We start from the raw sequence: 20,849 nt of genomic DNA, 5'->3' as shown, positions 1-20,849 counted from the left end.
CCTACTGAATGTTCCAAACATTTCATCATCTGGCACTGGATTAAGGGTAGCACACAATGTTGCCTCCCATTACAATTTGCATGACACCTTCCAGAATAAAACTGTTGTCAGTTACTTGTAATTTAGCTGAAATGTAAAATTACAAGCTGAAATGTTCTGTGTCTCAGGCTGACTACATTATTGTTGCTGCCTGAACTGTCAGTAAAATGGGTCAGCTGTTAGAAGGAGGCAAGGACAAAATAAATGGGTTTGCCCAATTTATAACATAATCTTTAAGTTCTTCAGCTCAGGTGCTCTACTGTGCTTTTATGTCTTTTGTCTGAATTTCCATTGTCACAGTGTGTTGCTCTGGCGTTAGGAATATACCTCTCTTTTTCCTGAAGGAATGAACCTAAATTTCTGAAAAGCTTTAGTTTTGCATGCTCTGGAGGAGAACTTCTGGAATTTAGGTTTGGTTCTCCAAAGATTTAGTCTTTGTTGAAATGGTCAGGGTGCAGGACTTCAGTGAACTAAGGTGTTCTTAGGATTTCTCATCTGAGCTACTGGGACATTTTTGCCATAGACAGAGCTGAAAAGGGAACTAAACTGATGATGAAGACACAAAATTTTTAATAACTGTTCTTTTAGATTTGTTGATCTAGCTCTTAGAAAAAGTACTTGTTAAAGGAACACTAAATTGAACACTTTTCCCACTTTTTTGCAGGTTTTTATATTTAAGGAAAAAGAAACTTGGCTGTCTTTTTTTCCCCAAGAGGAAAGGAGTTTAGGTCCAAAAGGTTATTTGCAGCTCCTGACACTGTGAATGTCTAAATTGCATATGGTTGTAAATTACTTACATTGGTTTGGCTGACAGCAGCTGACCATGATTTGAACATTTTGATCCATCAGCTGAAGAAATTGCTTTTAAGAAGGAAACGTTTCACTTAACACAGTAACCAGTTTTCTATAAGCACTGCTGGACAAAGCAGGATTATGGGGAGTTGTGCAAAAACATGAAGTGAAGGGGAGGACTCCTATCTCCCAGATTTGCAGGGCCCAGACTTGCAAGTCTGACTTGCCTGATGTACACACTGCTGCCATGACCTTTGCTAATTATGTATTTGCCTGATAGAGCTATGCCTAAGGGATAAGGAATGCATGGCTATGATTTCCAGAAAAACTTAATGGCTCAGTCCCATTTTCAAAAGTGCCTGAGGGGTCACTGAAACTCAAACAGGTTTCAAGAAATGTTCAAAGAAACCTATATCCAACATTCAAACATGACTGGACCTGAAAAGCTCTGAGTTCTATATGGAGACAGCATCACCCTGGCACAACTTAGGGGGATTTCACCTCCATTTTCCCACCCACTCTCCAAGTATAGCTGTGTGCAGAAACACTGCTGTGTACAGGGAAATTATCTAAGATCATCTGAGATCTGGGACAGTTGGAGTATACTCTATATACTCACTTTCTCTTAAAAACATTCCTGGTGGTAGATACCTCTTGGCTCTTTTTGTTTCAGAAATGGTCAGGATTCACTCCTTGTCGTGTAAAGCCAGAGAAGTGGAGCAGTACATTGAAAATATACTTCAGCCTTCGGTGTTCCCTCACTAGTAAGTTCAAGATTTGAGTTCTTTAGGATACTGTTCTCTTCTTACTCTTCTGAGGAACTTATTAATGGGATGCAACACTCACTACACTGCAATGCCTGTCTGCTTTTGTGTGTCTGGACACACATAGCTGTTGAAAAAGGGCTTGTGGGATTTCTCAAAATGAAACTTTCATAAATGCTGCAAACAAGAACAAAACCAAGTATAACTCAACAAGACATGAACCATGGTCACACAGTGCTGGACCCCTGGGAGTCCTGTCAGTGCCTTCCTAAAAGCACTAATCAGTCTTCACAGAGTTGAGATAGAATATCAAGCGAGAAATGCTTTAATCTTCAATAACAGATGATGTAGAACACAGATGCAAATTGCAAACTTGTTTCTACAATGAAATAAAGCGGTAACAGTAGCCTAATTTGCACATATTTGGCACTGAGGTGTTTTGCAGGATGAAAGTTGTTTCCAAATCCAGCATGAGTACTGGAGTGAGGAATTAGGAAATACAAGAAAGCAATGTAAAATGGATACTTGAAAAACCTCGCTATGTCTCTTGTCTTGCTTCACCATTTCCAGGTCACCTGCACTGTCTTCGTTTGCCAGCCTATCAAGTGAAAGATAAGTGAAAATATGTATGCACCATTTATAATTCAAATATGTGGTCTCAGTTCATAGCTTTTTATTCCTTCCATCCTCTGTGAGATGTGAGATCTGAGCTTACCAAGAGATCCCCATTCTCAGAGTTATTTTGGAGCATTCCTGAAGCGGCATTTTTGCACCAAACATGCATTTTTCAGTAGGAGACAACGTGCTCTGGTTCAGCTCTCCATCTGCAGTGGCTTGCTTATAGAAAACAGCTCAGCATCTGGTCAATATTTACGAAGAGGAGACGATTGACATTAGGAAGTGACTTCTCATAAAATTGTAGCACAACCTTATTCTGTTTAAAAGCTAACAGCTGTTTTCCATCAGCACAGAAGTTTCACTTCATTGCAAGAGCAGAGGAAGAATTTATACTTACATGTACATACAAATTTCATTCCATATTAAATTTTTCCAATTGGATTACTGAGTATAGACAGACAAATTATTTTAGACAAAGCTTAGCTGATGTTAAAAAGTTTTATCATCTAAGGATTAAAATGTTAAGCGTAATTTAGAAAGGTGGATGATTTATAGGAAACCATTAAAAATAAAAATCATTTGAGTGAATAAACATGCCCTTCTGCCAAGCTGAGCAGAACAACAAATTTAAGTTGGCTTTTCACCCACAGGGACTTCTGTGCTGGGAAAACCTCTTGTTTCTTGTCCTTAAATGCTTGCAAAACATTGGGTTTGATGTATTTCTCCCCCCCCACCCCCCACTTTGCTCTGACAGGAGAGTATGGCTGCATGTACTTGTGGGGAGAATGTTGTCTCTGTGAGAACACAAGTATCAGGCTGCTATTATTACAGCTGGTAATGACAGAGATACAAGTTGCATAACATTTGGCAGTCAGATGTACCTAAACTACCTGAAAGTGGGTATATTAGCATGATGTCCAGTCTGACAGCAGTTTTGTGACTGCACATCTGAAGGACAACAGAAAGATTAGTGTAATTATTTCAGTGTTTTAAGGCCAAATTCTTGTTGGCTGCAGAGGGAGCAGTAGTAAAAGTGGTGAGAATTTATGCTCAGCCATTCTGGGGCAATCTGTGTGACATCTCAGGCTGCATTCCAGACGCACAGACTCGAGTCAAGCAGATATACACATACACACACCACAGAAAATACCGAGGCTTGACATTCATGAGGTGGGAGGTTGCTGTTGTGGAGGGCTTGCAATGTAGGAGCTTGTCCCTGTTCAGAGACTCAGCAAGGAAAAAGTGAAAAGAACTGGAGGTGTAAAATCAATGCTACAGCAAATTAAAACCTATTTACTATTGAATCAGTGCATCTGTCTAGGAATGAAATACAGTCATATATGCATATTGGTTTAATGCATTTTTAAAATTCCTTTTAACTAATCTGTTTCCATAGGGAGGGAATCTTGGACATGGGCTGCTCAGCTTGCTGCTGCTCTTTTATAGGAAGCTGATTTTTTATTTTAAATGGATAATAAGAAGGGAAATGAGGCAAATAAAAATTCTCATTATCAAAAGCACAGATATGTGGAAACTCTAATCTAAATCTATCTATCTATCTATCCAAATGTAAAAAAAAAATGCAGTGTAAATCTAATTCTGTTGGTCATTCTAGTATAAATAGCAATTTTGGATGATAAGGGAGCACTTCACACATGTAGCCATAGTGCCCAGGCAATACTGCAGGCTGCCTGAGACATTGGTACAGGGCTGGTGGTTATGTCCCCTCACCTTGGAGACCCTGCCTGATAGAATTTTGCTGTCACCTTGAACACAGCTTGGATACATCTTTTGGGCAGATATGGAACCAGTAGAAATTTGGCCTGAAATGTTGATTAATTAACACTATATAATAACTATTTGTTGATGGTTAAACCACAACTGAAGTGGTTTGCAGCCTCTCATGCTGAAGTCCTGTGCTTCCCAACACCAACATGACGTAATACCACACCAACTGTGTATCACTGTGTTTGGTTTCTACCCAGCTAGCCATGCAGTCCTGTGGTGGAGAACAGCTATAGTCAGACAATAAATACACACTGACAAATGAACAAAATGTTGTTTCCAGGTGTAGAAATGGTTGCAATTATATTTAAGAACTACAGTATACTTAGGATTTAATTTTCTTTAATCTCCACAGAGGTCATTGGCACACTGCTCCATGAGATTTGGTCCTTGCATGTATCAGTGGAGAAACTTGGGGCCACCCTCGCTTCTTTGGGCTGCTTCTTTCAGTAACAACCCTCCAGCTGCAGTGCTGCTCTCTAAAACTCTCTCTTAAAGCCTGACTTGGCTATTTAACTATAAACAAGGCAAAAAAATCCACATGTTGGGAGAAGCACTGAAATCTAATGACAAAAAAGCTTTCAAACTCTGTTAAATCATTAAGAGTTAATGCATCCAAAAACCTGGAGAGGCTAATGAGTGGCAGCTCCCCTATAATTCTAAATTATGATTTTTTTTTGCTGGTATAGCACATAAGTCATAGAGGAGAAGAAGAGTAAGGAGTCTTGATTAATCATTCCCAATTTCTCTAATCAGCTCATGCTAAAATGTCATTGTATGATAGAGGCTCTTCTGTAAAAAAATAAAAGACCTAAACACATGGAAAGCAATTACAGCAATTACCATTACACAGCATCTCAGAGAAGAAATATGTCTGTTTATATACATATATATTTATACACACATCTAGACAGACATATATTTGTATACATATATATATGTACACACATATATTATATATATAAAATTGAAGTGCTATTTTATATATATATATATATATATATATATAATTTTATATATATAAAATTTCAGAGTTATTCCATAATGATTTAACTTATGGGAAATGTAGGAATTGTATCTTAGCTATTTATTGCTGGACAGAAGTCAAGGGAAGTAGAAGTAAGATAGAAGTAAAGCAGACAGCTAAAAGACTCAACCTGGTACTAATAATTCCTGGATCTGTATAGCCTCTCACTGACCCAAAATGCAAAATATAATGTTACCACAGGATAGCATTCCACAAGCAGAAAAAGGAATCTAAAAACAAAAGAAAACCCTTCCAAGTATAACCCCCCAAGACCCTAAACAAACCCCAGAAATAAATTGCAGATTGAAAAATATAGGACAAATATAGAATTCTTCAATTTACAACATCATGGCAAATTTAGCTTGCAGGACAAGCCCAACCAACAGCTACAGACTGACTTCCTTCCTTCCTTCCTTCCTTCCTTCCTTCCTTCCTTCCTTCCTTCCTTCCTTCCTTCCTTCCTCCCTCCCTCCCTCCCTCCCTCCATTATATACAAAGTATTCCTTACAAAAATGATCCCATATAAAGAGAGGCACAGCATCCTGGAGCCAACACCTTAAATGAGAATTTCCATACTGTAGCTGCCTATATTTGGTCAAATGAATTCCAGGAGTACTCTGTTTTAGATTAAGCCTCTTACAGTCAATAACCCACACCTGCAGAGGAAATTGAACTCTGAATTAGCACAATCTGGTGAGTATGATTAGCTTTACTCTCTGTAACTCAGCCCTGTGTGCACTGATTGCTCATCCTCCCCTTGGGTGGTGTAAATGACCACAGAAGATGCAGGCAAGAGCAATTACTCTCAGACACTGAGGAATCATCCAGAACCCACAGAAAGGAAACAGTCCTCACTTTTCAGTGCATTGGAAAAAAAATATTGTACAATTGAAACCTTTTATGAAATAACAGCAACTTCCTCCCACTCCAGCTCAGGTGTATCGTTGCATTCATGCAGACAGAAAATCAGATGCCATTGATTTTCCCAGGCCACTCAGCTTCACTAGTGAAGAATAAGGATGACAAGTGGAGAGCTTGGTAACTGTACCTGAATCTTTTAAAATTCAAGACTCTTATTTTTAGCTTTTAACCACCCTATTTTCATATAGCATTTTTTTTTTAATTCTGTTTTCTCCCAGTGTTTCCTAAGCCACATCTTATTCCTAGGCTCTCTTATATGTCTGACCTTGTCTAGAGAACCTCTATCTTTTGTCCTTGAAAACATCATTGTGTGGGTAACCCAATAAGCATTAGGCAAACACCACCTTTCTACTTTACAGGATATACAATTCCACATCTTAATTAGCTTTGTCCTTTTTTCCTTTGTAGTTGTTTTAATATGTATGACAGCTTTTTGCACCTTTTCATAGTAGGCACCACACAGGAGCGAGCTTTGTGCACTTGCTTACCACAGCATTAAATAAACTCTTCTCTCTTCCCATGTATGATCCAATCATGTAATTTCAGCAATATTTACTGTAGCAATGAATAGCAGGCAAGTATTCCTTTTTCAATATCGAGAGACTAAGTCTGGTTAATGGGCACATTTTCCATTTTGAAACTTACAACCTCACCTTACAACCTAACCTTTTATTTCTGTCTATTACACAAATGGCAAAATGGCTCTTAGCTGAAAAACCAGGTGTGGATGCTATTCAAACATGATCATTAGAGAAATTAATGTTTTTTCAGGGCTCATGTCAACAAGGTATTTGATGGCCTTTTAGTTTACTTTTACACGATTTAGAACAATGAGTACCATGAGCTCTATTAGTACCTTGGCCAATTCTCTTGAAACTGCAGCAGATGCTCAAGGGAGCACCAAGCATCCCATTTTCCCTCTATAAAAAAATGGCCATATTCATTTTTACACTAGTGCTAAAGCTGAAATAGCTAGGAATAGAAAGTTTATACTCAGTATGATGGCATTGCTGCAAAAGAGAAAAGTAATATGTTTTGATGGATTTAATTTTCCTCCTACCCTTTCAGTTCTTGACCTTTTTATATCAACTATCAACAGAGCCAGGAGGTAATACTGGTTTGTGTGCTAGTTATGATACTATCAGAGACTTGTGGCCAATTTTATAAAAGCATCTAGGCAGAATAAACAATACAAACAACAGGGGAGATTGAGATATCTGTTCTCACTCCGACAGTCACCACGAATCCATCACAGACACAAAAGATTCAGATTTAGTTTGGATAGAAGATGAAAGTGCCTTCATTTACATTATATGAAAAATTTACTGTGGTATTGATTATCCATCAGTTTCCAGGCAGGCAGATATTAAATTAACAGATTTTGAAGCCAAAGATGACCATTATATAATTTAGCACCATATTTTACATCACACAGTCTGAGAAGTTTAATGCTATTACACTCTCAAAAGAAAGACATACAGTCTTGATTTGAAAATGTCAAGCCATTCATTACATCCTTCAGCAGTTTGATGCAATGGCTAATCACCCTGACATTAAAACATGTGCTCCACTTCAAATTGAGAGCAAATTCCCAGACTCAGGTTCTGGTTATTCCTTTTTTTTTTTTGCTGAAGCTCTTTAGTAGATGGCAATCTCTTCTTTTCCCCTTTCTTTATGAAGTCACTAGTAACTGAGTCACCTTCTGAGTTTCTTTTCATTACAGTTATAAACAGCCTTAATGCTTTAAATCTTACAGCAAAAACTAAGTTAGTGTCCTCTAACTCTTGAAATACCTGTGGGATTTTCCTTTACTGCCCCCAGTTTTTCAGTAGATTGATGCACCCCATCTTTGCAAAAAACCCAAAAGAAATACTTTAAAATAACTGCCAAGGGTAAGAAGGAGGAGGCAGCACTCACCTCCTCTTGCTGGGTATAACTCCCATCTCCTCACTGTCCCCCTCCAGAGTGACCCTCCTCGCCTGCCACCATTCATCATCTGAGGCGTTGATGACGTGAAGGATGTCTCCATACTTGAAACTCAGTCCTTGGCTTGGGAGGCCACTGTCTTTGCTCTTGTCATAGTCAAACATAGCTCTGGGAAAGGAAACAAAGATATGAAGGCATTATTATATCAGTTATTATATCAGTCTGGCTACGTGTACTTCTGAACAAGTAATCGTATTTTATGTCACAGGTAACCTTTTCCAAGGGGAAAGGTCCTACTCAGAGGAAAACTCTTTCCACTGTGAAGTTACTCTTTACAGAAGCCTTTTCCTTTCTTTTCTTTTTTTTTTTTTTTTCCTGTAAGAGAAAGCAACTGGCAAAATCCAATACCAATTTTCAGCCTATGCCGCCTTCCAGTCCTATGCCTGGCACCTACATCAGGGTAGGTGCATCCCTTTTTCTGAAAGTAAGACCCTGCACATGAATCCTAGCAAGTGCAGGTCACCCATTGGTGCTATCTAGCTAAAAATCCAGATCTTGGTTTCTTACACAGAAAAATACTTGGGAATATTTTCCACATGTAAAATATTGTTTAAAGATCATACCTGTCAAGAACTGATGTTTATTTCCTATAGAGAAAATAATCCTGGCTGCAGAAATATTACATCAGTTAAATCCCAAGAAGTGTCTAATAATTCCTACTCTTTCATTGTCAGAAAGAAAGCCATGTCAATCTTTTTCACTGGTGAACATTTCTGTAAGAAGGATTTGATGTAATTAATTGCTGTGCATTCTAGTGTAATTGCAAAAAGTGACTGTAGCAGTTTTATGGGTAGATATAAACCACTCAAAGCTACTCCTCATAAGGTGGAGAACTTTAAAATAATTTATCAAAACTGTGACTGTGCAAGCAAAATCATTTAAAGCTTTCATATGCACCAAATGTGCATGGCAAATCTGGTTCAGGAGGAGGAAAAATGCTACTTGAAATATGTCTGCTTTTAAAGAGTTTAAAGTCTTGTACTAACATCTTCAGAAATGCCCAGATAATTCCCTTCTCTGAGGACGAAGACTGCTGAATTTTACATAATCCATAAGCTCACTATGCTTGTTCCTTTTTTGGTAAATGTTCTTGGAATGCAAGTACCATTTGGAAAAATTTAATGGCTTAGCAGTGGAAAAGTTATTTTAAAAACCTGACTATCTTATTAAATATTTACATTCATAGAGGACTCTTAGTGGTACTAGGTCATGTGCTGCTTCTCAAGTACAGCCTCTTGTGAGGACATCTGATGAAGAAGCTCATAAATCCAGAAGCAGTTAAGTGTCATTAGACACCTCTTCTTAACCAACAGATGACACCAGATCCCTGGAAGATGGCAGTGAATATACAAACAGGCACACAACACATCATCCTGTGGGCACTGCCCTTGGCAGCAGGCAGCAGTCAGAGTTTTACCACCGTATTGAAAATCAGTCTTAAAAATTCACTGATTAATTGTGCACCTTGCCATGGAAGCTGTTCAACAGCTCAAAACCCCTAACCAGACAGTTGGCCATGCTGGATGCTGGGCAGACATCATACAATCCCGATTCCAGGCATAATTAAGTCACTCAAAACAAGGGGCAATATCTTCTGTTACAGAGAATAAGCAAGGTTCTTACATCCCTGATGCAAAACATTTCCTGATGGGAATGCCAAACTGGAAATGCTCCATATTCAGCAAGGTTGTCTTTCAAAAGTTAAGGAGGAGAAAGTAGACAATATTCTTTGTCCTTGAACAGACATTGCACCTCAGAGCCCACATATTGACTTAAAATGAGTCTGTCATCGTGCTGGCTGATGTTAACAATGAATGCAGATGGCAATGTTTGCCACTGACTTGCTTTGATTTGGAGTAATCATGTGCATTGCTAATTAAAATGAGATTACAGATCTCAGACAAGAGAGTTTTTGAGCACACTTTTCATTGAATGAAAGATTTTGTGGCTGATGCTCTGCAGATGTTGATTACTCCATTACCAAATGAAAATGGCATGAGAGCTGACTTCAGTGATCCTTCCTAAACATTTCAAATTAAGAGCCAGATCTTGGTAACAGCTGTACTTGAGCTTACACCTTTGATAACATTTCTGGCTCTGTAAAACGTACTTTTGCTGGTTGGCTGTTGGCCCAGCTATAAAGTACGTGGAGATCTTTACTCCAGGCATTGTTGACTACTTTGGGCTATAGAGAGACCTGGGCACACTCATCTCCACCACCTCAGGCTGCGAGGGCAGCTTGGATTGCAAAATCTAGTTCCTGTAAGAGACTGACATGTCATTTCTAATTTTCTACCTGATGAACACCACACAGTTCTGTTTGTGCTTGGTTTTGAAGACGTATATAAAAATAACACCTCTGCATCTGTTGAGCGTCAGTTGAAGTGACACAAAATGAATGCAGCCAGACCTCTTGTTTGGTAAAGGAACTGGGTAGAACAGACAGAAAAAGATGCCTTTTTTTCTTTGCCCTTTCATGTTTTTCGACGACATCCAAGTTTTACAGGACACCATCTGCAAGCACTGAAACTTTCATTAGAGTCAAGGTGAGCTCTCAGCAAAGTCTAGTTGTTTAGTGCAAGCTTCTTCACCAGGATAACACACTAAGGGATATGTTAGACACCTTAGACAGGTTCTGCCACACCAGGGAGAATACCAGAAGAAAAGTTAAAAAATAGTAGCACCTTTGCTGAATACTATGAGTTGAGAGGAGAACATAAGCAACACAGTCCAACAAGAAACCCACCCTTGCACAGAGCACCTAACAGCCCTCTCTGAGAGATGAGCACCGTCATTTCAGCTAGGGAAGGATCAGCAAGTATCAGGACCAGACAAGTACTCTTCCAAAATGAGATGTTTAATAGAAACAGGTTATTCAAATCATCCAGAGGGTCTAAACCAAGAAGACATGTCACAGTGCTGCTCTCTCTCTCTCTGTGATGAATTAGAGGTATCTCCCCAAAACACAAATACAATATTGCAGATAGTGGAGGGGCTGCTCAGCAGAGCAAGTGAGCTTTCTGAACTTGCTAATATGACTATATGCTTTCATCTGGCTGAGGCTGCTTATTCATGGGTTGCTTGGGCAGTTCTTCGCAGCACTGAGCTGTAAATAATTTTTAGTGTCTTTTACTGCAGTATTAAAGAATAATAATCTCAATAACCTTACAACATTTTAGTGACATTTATCTAACAGTCTTGAACACTAACAGTTTCCTTTTTTTTCTTCACAACTTAGAAAAATGATCTTAACGCACTGTTCTTTCAGGTGTTTTATATGCTCAGTTAGCTGCTTGCATCCACTGTTAAGCCTTTTTTTTGCATACTGTAGGACAAAACCACGAGCTTTCTCTGTGTCAGTAAAGCTTTTTTTCCAAGTCAGCTGACTTGGTCTACTTTTGAACTGGGGTAGTCAATATTTTATAATAAAAAAAAATCAGTTTGAATTATTTAACTTCCACTTTAGAGCTGTCACCAACATTGTGATCACACCAGAATCAGAAAACTTCTATTCAGTATCTTCTAGACAGTGCATTTCACAAACAGGACCCTGAGTTACACAGGATACAGAATGCATTTTGAAGTTACAAATACACTAAACCCAGTAACTACTATGAGATGTGGATAAAATACTGGAATAGGGAACAGAGCTTGCTACATTACTAACCAGTTAAAAGATGTGGTGAAATAATGATTTGGTCAGCTTAATTCCATTGTTAGGAAAACAGCAGCAGGAATTGGTGTGATTATCAAAAGCATAAGGTATATGCACCAAAGTTCCATTAACCCTTTAACTTTTTTCTCAGTTCTTAGTTCTTGCTTTAATTAAAGGAAAACTGTTTAATATCTTGAAAGTGAAAAGTGTTATTCAAATGCCAAGTACTGCCATGAAAGTCTTGGTGAAAGCCTCATGCTTACAGAAAATAAAGAAAGTCCTGAGGAGTGAAGCAGGAGGTGCAAACATTTAGAAGAAGATGGCTATCACAAATATTTAGGAATACGTGAGGCTTGCTTCCCTGATGTTATTCCAGACTTCAGAAGTGATCATTACACTAGACTATTCCCAGCAGCAATTTGGACAGAACCTAACAGGTTTTATTTTTGTGCTTGGGTGCTTCTTAATCATTTTTAGGCAGCCACATCACCGTAAAATATGAGACAGGCATTTCACAGCAGCATTCAAATTCATGCCTCAAAAATGGTTTGAAATTAAAATACTGACTTCACCAAGCTGTAATATACTGCCTAACATGCAGTGAGGTGTCTACATGGCATGAAGGCCACCAGAATTGAGGTATCTTTTTTTTCTTCCACTTAGCATAAATACTTCATTATTTGTGGCATTTTCAAAAGCTAAGCTGCCTTGTGCAGTAAATTTCTATTCCTAATGACACCTATTCTGGCAGCTAGAGTAATAAATGTTTGGCAAAGAAAATATATTAGCTGTAGCAAAATAGAAAATAAATTCCTAGTCCAATCCCATATATTACAACCTATTGACATCCATGATGTTATATTGTTACCAGCATTTGTAACATGAAAAAATAGGGTACAGAAAGACTAAGTGATCTTGCTAAGCCCTTAGCAGAAAAGGGAATTTAACAGAGAAACCTCTTAGATTCCTCAGCTAATGCTGTAAACACCACTATTCGTAGTCTTCACAATCTTCCTGACAAAGTAAGGGATATATCTGCATTTACAACACAGGGATATATTTTACTCAATGCTTCTATATGTTCAGTGCAAAACCCCAAAATCTTCCACTCCTGTATCAATGGCCAGTATTTTTATATAGTTCAGGTGCTGCGTGGCAGCTTTATTTGCATCTCTGAAATTACTTGCTTCTTCTTCTTCTTCTGGCACAGATGGGAGTTTGCACATAAATTTACAGACTGCTCTTTGCTATTCACTTGATTATGAAATGACAACAACATTTAGCAAGAGAGATTTTCAGCTGCTGTAAATAGTCCTAAACTCTCCTGTGATCTGCCAGCATATCTGCATATGCACCACTAAAGGATATTTCTCGCTTCTTTGAAAATTTATTGAACAGGGATTCTCAGATATCAGATTTTATAGCATCATCCTAAGGGAGATATATGTTATTCTCCTCATTCACCTCATCTATCCTACCCTCTGCCCTATTATTTTTTTTTTTACAGATGGGGAAATCCAGTGCAGAGAGGTTTAATAATTTTCCTGGTTTTAGACAGTAACTGGCACCATAGTCAGAGTCAGACCCCAAGCTTCATAGCTGTCTTTTCTGCACTCAGTAATAAATGTATTTCCACCCACTTGCAGGCTCAGCTTGAAGAAAAAATTAGAAGAAGATGAAAGAAATGCTAATGTAATTCATTGCTATAGCTACAATAGAGAGCACAGCAGCTCTCTGATGGAAGCAGCCATTGCAAGGCAATCAAGATACTATTAAAAGGTTAAATTTTCACATACTGGCAAGCCAATAAAGACTTTCAACTTCTCCTCCCAGCTCTGTTTCCATCTGGAGAAGCTGAACTGGTGAATCCTATGTGTAGAGCATACAAAAATGGTTCCTCCCTCCTTGGGAGGCTTGGGAAGCTCTGAGATGCTGCTTGCTGAGACTGGAGGGTGCTGCAATAGCCCCTGTGCAAAAGGTGATTCTGTCATACATTGTTACCTCTGCTGAGAGAATGGAAGAGGGTACTGTTGGGAAGAACAGCTTTTATTAGGAGTATACTACAATACTACAACAATGTAGTTTTAACAAAATATCTCTGAATGTTTGACCTGTCACTTATAAATACCATGATTCCTGCTTTTTCCTTTTCTTTGCCTTATTTTTCTTTTACTTCTTTTACTTTCATTCTGCCCCCCCCACCCCCATTTTCTTTTTTTGCTTTCTTCTTCTTTTTATTTTTCCCCATCTTAATGATGTTGTGACTCTTCATGAAACCCATCCCCTCAGCCTTGTCAGGCTGAGAGGGACAGCATTGGCTGTAAGTGTTACCAAAATCAGTCATGACAGGGCAGCAGTAGAACAGGGCTGCCAGGTTCCCTTTGGAAGTTAGCGCTGATCAATACCAGCAACAGTTTGGATGCATGTAAGGTGGACAGTGTCACCATGATATTTTCTGAAAAATCCTCTTCACCAGGATTTCTGCTCCTGGGAAGCTGAGAAGCCTCAGAGATGAATGAAAACAATAATTATCTGATTGCTTCTCCCTGTTTTGCTGCTTTGGAATGTGGTCTGGAGTTTGCTTACCAACTGGTCATTGTCTGATTGGTTTCACGTGAATTGTTTTAACTTCATGACCAATCACAGTCCAGCTGTGTCAGGACTCTGGAAGGAGTCACAGGTTTTTATTAAACATTCTTGTTAAGCCTTCTGTCTGTATCATTTCTCTATCTTTAGTATAGTTTTAGTATAACATTATTTTAATATAATATATAGTAATATAATAAATTAGCCTTCTAAGAACATGGAGTCAGATTAATCTCTCACATCATCCTAGGGACCCCTGCAAACTCAACAGACAGGAGTAGGAGTGCTGTGTCCAGCTGTGGGCACCCCAGCAGAAGGACATAGACCTGCTGGAGTGACTCCAGAGGAGGACACAAAGATAATCAGAGACCTGGGGCACCTCTGCTATAAGGCTGAGGGAATTGTGCTTGTTCAGCCAGGAGAAGGCTCTAAGGAGACTATTATGATCTTCCACCACCTTAGAGACTACAAGTAAGCTGGAGAGGGACTTTTTACAAGGGCATGTAGTAAAAGGATAAGGAGAAATGACTTTAATTTAGTAAGAGGGTAGGTTTAGGCACTGAGCCATGGGGCATGCTCTCAGTCAATGTGCAGTTCAGGGTGTTAGCATAGCTGCTCCTAAGGCACCTCCACTGCAGCAAATCCCATTGCACATTTGCATCCAAGCCTTTTCCATTTGCTATCACATTACTTCATTCAGCAATTTCTCCATTCAGTCCTAGTAATTCTTAATTCTTTTCCTCCTAGTGAGAATTTGGCAGAGAGTTATGTCAAGGATCTCAATGAAAAAGAGGATTGGAGACAGCAGCAATTAGTTCCAGAAAAATTTCACGAAGAAGAGGGATATATTTTCTTTATGATGTTTATCAGGAAAGAGGACTGCCATTTGTCCTTGGGGAATATTCTGCTCATTTTGGAGATCCAAGCATGATGCTTAATGTCAGCTCTTATGAGCCAATCTCTATGTTGCCGACGGGCTTTTTTTTCAGTTTTTAACAAGGCTCATATTCTGTGCAGGAAATGGGTTCTGCAAAATTTGTACAGAAAAATGTAAATCAACATTTTCAGAAGTATCAAACCAACATGCTGCACTTTCATGGCCTTTCTACAGAACAGCATACAATGTACTATGTTAGGGGCAAAATATCTCACAGTGGGCAAGGACTGACACTTCAGTCTTTCAGCTGTGGACATGGACACAACTAATATCACTCCCAGGTTTGCCTGGCTTTAACCCCTTCCAGCAGGAATTGTTAGGTGGCTTGAGAAAGTGAAATTCCTTCATGCTTTCTCTTGTGCCAGCACAAGGGGAATTCTTTTCAAGGAACACACTTTTTGTTTCTTTGGTATTTTAACAGGGCATAAAAGACCCAAACAGAATCTCCCTTCTGCCTGCAAACATCTGAAACCAAGCTGTGAGCATATGCTCACCTTGCCATAATTTACTGACTAGGAAAATCTGGCAGCCAGTTTCATCTGTGGTAAACAGAAGCTTTTTAGTACATCTGCACTGGACTCAAGGTAGTCCAGATCCTCAGCTTTGAGATTTGCTTTAAAACAGGGAGATTGCCCTGGGTTTGAACAGATTAACTTTAGCCTTAGGCAGTTTGATAAACTCCAGAGGAGATCTGTAGTTGATTCTGGAAGGCTTCTTCAGCACCCTTGAGTGTGTGGCTGAAATTTCACAATAAACCCCTAAACTTGTGCATGAGATGCAGATTTCACAGCAAACTCAAAACTTATGCCAGGTTTGTACTTAGCTGTTTCTTCTAAAGAAATGAGATAACTTTTGACTGACCTTGGCCTGTGCATTATGCACCAAAATGATATGAAATCTGTTTTATGATTTGATTTGATTTTTTTTCCTCCCCATGCAGACTAAATGAAGCTGCTGATTGACTGCATCTCTGGTTTCTCTCTGAGGCATCAAGCGCAGTTTCTCAACAAAAATTTTTGTGTTGTAACATTTAAGATTATCCATAAATTTCCAGAAAGGAAATGTGTCTGAATGTCAAATCAGGGATACTCTAAACTACTAGGTAATTCACCAGAAATTGCAACCTGTGGGTTGCATGGATTGACACAGGAGCCAAAAAGTCATTCTCTTTCATAGTAACTTATTTGCTGTCTGAGAATATTAATTTAGGGATATTTTTCCACAGAGAAAATAAAATAAAATAAAACATAAAATAAAATCAGGTATTTCTTTCAAAGACAATGAAACTGAAAGGGAAAAAATTATGACTCTGTTAGCACAGCCTGTAGCTACCCTACCCCCATACCTCCCTGCACTCAAGTGTGTCTTTCTACCACTAGAGAATAACACTGCAACAAAGCACAAGATTTAGATATTTTTTAGTAATTGGTCTGCAGTAGTTCTAACTGTTGCAAGTGAACTCGAAGATCTGCTTTGGGTAGTTGGGTTTTTTATGCAGTTTTCTCAGATACCCTGTAGCTTGCAATTGCTTTCTCCCAGACCTAATCATGACCTGAGTCTGTTGGCTGTTTTTAAAATTCCATTGTGGCCAGGCTGTCCACAGAATTCATTGTGCTTCCACTGGTTTATAATCAAAAGGAAATTTTCAACACACACAACAGAAAAAGAACCCGCCTGGTAACACAATTATTACTACCAGCCAGATATATGATGGTTTCTTTTTTTTTTTTTTTTTTTGGACAAGGATATTAGACATCTGCAGAACTTCAGTAAGTTCAGTAAGTTCTTCAGTAAGTTCAAAACCTTTCTATGAAAAAATGATCCACATTTTTGATTTGTAAGATTTGAACATAATGATGACAGAAAGACTTGTAAGAGATGGACTAAGCACAATGCCTCTACTACCAGAAAATGTCCGACCAGCCAAAATTCAGACAATTTTGTCAGCAAAATGGATAATTTTTTTTTTCTCCCAAGGCATAAACATTGGAGCCTTGCCAGTCTGAATATTCTGACTTACTTCTGTTGTAAGAGGTGAGGAACTCTACAGACTTTCCTATCATGGAGGTGATTGTAACATAATGAATCATAATACATCATAATAATTTGTTAATATCATAATAAATCCATTTATACACTCCAGCCTTTAGAAACTGCTATTGGAAAAAGATTGTTCTCTAGCTGTGTAAAAGTGTAGACAAGCAAAACTCAGAGAAAGTATTAATGAGATAGAACATTGGCTGCTCTGAGGAGAGAGGACATTATGGAAAGAAGAGTCAAGATATTTGTTTGCAACAGCTCTTTCTCACTAATGGTTTCTGCTTGGCCTTGAATGCTGTCCTTTGACAGTGAAAGAGTCACAATTTGGATTTCCATTGTTATTGTGTTGACTGAGTAGGTTCTGCTGAGATAATGAGAAGCCCCATTCTGTAGAAGCCCCTATACTGTAGAAAACCATTGGAAATTATTATGGAAATTAATTATTATGGAAATCAATTATCCTGGAAATTAATTATCCTGCCTAATGTGGAGAAATTTACTAAATCCATAAACTCTGGTGAATGCAACTGCTTGAGAATTCATGAGAACCTTTCGTGTCTAGGTCAAAACTTGAGGAACTCATTAAGAGTTTAATCAATCAGCAGGAGGAAGTTGCCTATAGAATGAGTCCTTTCTTTGGGTTTTAGCATAGACTTCAATTGGAAGCAATGCAATTAGTTTCTGGGTTTGACTTTGTCTCTTTTAAAGGATGACTTTTGAAGAAGAGTAATTTTGCAGAAGTCCAAATGCAAGTGAAATCCAAAGATAAGTTTTTATGGTACAAAGGTCAGATGTCTCTACGTAACCTCTGCTTCATGAGACCGAACATGAAATTTCTAAAGGTGTCAGATTTTTGAGGTGGAACTCCAGAAAAATCAATACCACAGGCCTGAGCTGAACTCAAATGAAATTGTCTAAACTGTAATGGAAATAACAGAAAAAGTTTGCCTGGAAGAGCAGCAGCTATGAAATGTCCTATTTGGTCAACCAGTTCTGTGGATTCCTTGAACTCCTATCTGTCAACATTTACCACAAAGAGATTTACCCTGTGAAGTTTTATTCTGTGATTGGGTAGAATGTTTTCTAGTAGATGATAGTTTCTACAAATCTCCATCTTGAGTCAAATGAATAATTCAACACCAGTTTTCACAGTGTATGCTCTTCACAGAAAAAAAACTTGAAAATAAGATGCCAGAATATTCAAAACCAGAAACAAACAAAAATTAAAAATTGAAATAATGGTCTTTGGTGTCACCTCATCAGTGTCAAAATAATGTGACTGTTACCTCTTCTTAATGATTACATTTGCTGGTCTCACTGTGTCTGGTTGTCAATTTTCCTTAGAAATGTACTTTGACTCCAAAAGTGCTGATTGACCACCACTACCCAAAACATTTAACAGCAGCAATATCTATTTTAATATTCTTGAAATAAAGCTGCAAGAGGATGACACTAAAATTCTTATTTCTCTCTGTGAAACAATAAATTATGTTTGTTTTCCCACAACTCCCTGCACAATGCACTGAGCTCCTTGCAATTCCTCATTCACTCCATTTCATTATCCACACCCTCCTTCCTGGGTGTGCTCAAAAGCAGGATTAAAGGTAACATCAGAAGTTCCTGCATCCCATTTTTAAAGGTAAATTAAGCACATCTGAGACAGGGTTTTGTAGACTTTCAATGAAGATTAGACTTTGATTTGCTAAGCCACTTTGAAAACATTACCCTAAGCAGCTTTAAGATTGACAGAATTTGCCTTTAGCTGCCCTGAGGCTGACAAGAGGAAGGTCTGGTGCAGTAACAGAAGTGCTTTGGTTGCTTGCTCCTGGATGGTGCTAGGAGAAACCAGGGACTAGGATAAGTTCCTGCTGCCATGAATGAAGCTCAGAGCTTTGATGGCATTGTCTATAATGATACTCCTCATTTGTATGTAATTCCTGACTTAAGCAACTGAACTGGGACCTCTCCTTTCATTGTCTTCATTCGAATTGAGTCTTGTGGCAATAAAAAGCCTAAAAACAAATCTAGGAAAACCAGATTGTTCTTTTCCCTTCCCCTGCCATTACAAATTTCTATCTATTCTAGCTTAAGTTTAGCCAGATTTTAAGACATTCCTCTGTCCTGCAGAAAAAAAAAAAAAAAAAAGAACAACCATGAACCCTTACTTCCACTCAGCAATTAATTTTACATGGGACATATTAATTAAAAGCTGTATTTAAAAGCTTCAGTGTAGGCAAAGTGAAGCTTGCCATGTTTTCAGTCAGGCTCCTAAACCAAATTTTGAGTAATCTGACCAATTCCAAACAGATTACATGTACTTAGACCTAACTGTGCCATGACATATTCTATGTACTAGAAAATAATTCACAGATGTAATTGCTTTTCTAATACTACTTCTAGGTAAATAATTTCTATGAATTTGTTTTAAGGAAATTGACTGCACATTTCAGGATGTAAAACTCGGTTTGGAACATCATAAACCGCTAACATTTCCTAAGCTTCAGTAAAATGAATGTGTCAAGCCAGTTAATGTTAGATATGTGTGTGCAGGAAACATGACTGAGGCAAAAATGGTAAAAAATCCCAGGTTATGTCTCTGACAGCTATAAATGAACAGTAACTCCTTCACTGGCTTATAGGTATGCTGGTATCTTTCCTCTCTGTTTTAAAGACATTGAATAGTGCCCCCTACAAAAAGGTTTTGTAGCTAGGGAAGTTGTAGAAGAGATGAATTTAGAAGCATGTCTTTGTGTGTCATGTTCACCATAAGCTGATCCAAAAATTTCCTGCTATTATTTTGCTTGCTGGCCCTGCTGAGGTATTTGATGAGGCTTCCTTGAGAGCTGGTCAATGTCAGTGTTTAAGAAACATTTGTGCATTGCCCTCAACAACTTTAATTTGTGTTCAGCCCTGAACTGGTCAGTTGTTTGGACTAGATGATCCTTTCAGGCCATTCCATTCCATTCCATTCCATTCCATTCCATGGAAGAAAAGACTCCAAAAGAACAACAAACCTTGTCCTTAACAAGGAAGATGCATGAGGTCAAGTCTTGTTTCCACTGTAGGAGGCAGGAGCAAATCCCACGCTCCACATAGAGAAAACACAACAAGAACTTTTCTAAAAAAACAGTCCTTGATAAAACAAATCATATAGGAATAAGGGACTGCATTGGATCACATTCACATTTGCATTATTTGGGGATCAGTTCCTCACCTGTAGAGATGCTCTGAACATGTGACAGAATCTCACCAGGGGGATGGTGAGCCTTGGTGCAGGCAGTGCAGGGGTTTTGAAATTTTGGGAGATACTAGCAACCCACCCGGACAAGGTCCTGAGCAACTTGAAGTAATTTTGAAGCTGACCATGTTTTGAGAGGGGGGTTGGACTTGAAACATCAGAATGATCTCCTTCAAACCAAATCACCTACAACCATATCTACAGAAGGACCGAAGTACAAAATATGTTCAGACACAGGAGTTTTGACCATATTTTTCACTTTTGGGAATATCAAGAATTTTTAATATATATTCTGCCTGAAATTATACTTTTGTGTCTGAGAGCATTTTCTGTAGTGGATAAAAATAGTTCACTTTGCGTAGAAGTGCCTTGATGAAGGTGATTGAGGATGGTACAGAGATGTTCAAGCTGTGTGCAATTTCAGGTGATCTTCAGAATCATGCACCAACACTGAAAAAAAA

The 20,849-nt window shown here is 38.5% G+C and overlaps 1 protein-coding gene across 1 annotated transcript in view; it reads right to left on the bottom strand.

Annotated features, from left to right (window-relative positions):
• Positions 1-20,849, bottom strand: part of DLG2 (discs large MAGUK scaffold protein 2) — a 718,789-nt gene that overhangs the window by 39,516 nt on the left and 658,424 nt on the right. Inside the window, exon 15 of the mRNA XM_041414252.1 lies at positions 7,864-8,040. Within this exon, the coding sequence (XP_041270186.1) occupies positions 7,864-8,040 (177 nt within the window). The remainder of the gene's footprint in view (positions 1-7,863; positions 8,041-20,849) is intronic.

Source organism: Onychostruthus taczanowskii, unplaced genomic scaffold (genome assembly GCF_017590055.1).
Source record: "Onychostruthus taczanowskii isolate IOZ18803 unplaced genomic scaffold, ASM1759005v1 scaffold44, whole genome shotgun sequence".
Lineage (NCBI taxonomy): Eukaryota > Metazoa > Chordata > Aves > Passeriformes > Passeridae > Onychostruthus > Onychostruthus taczanowskii.
Note: the sequence above shows the minus strand (reverse complement) of the source record. Positions and strands in the feature narration are given on the sequence as shown.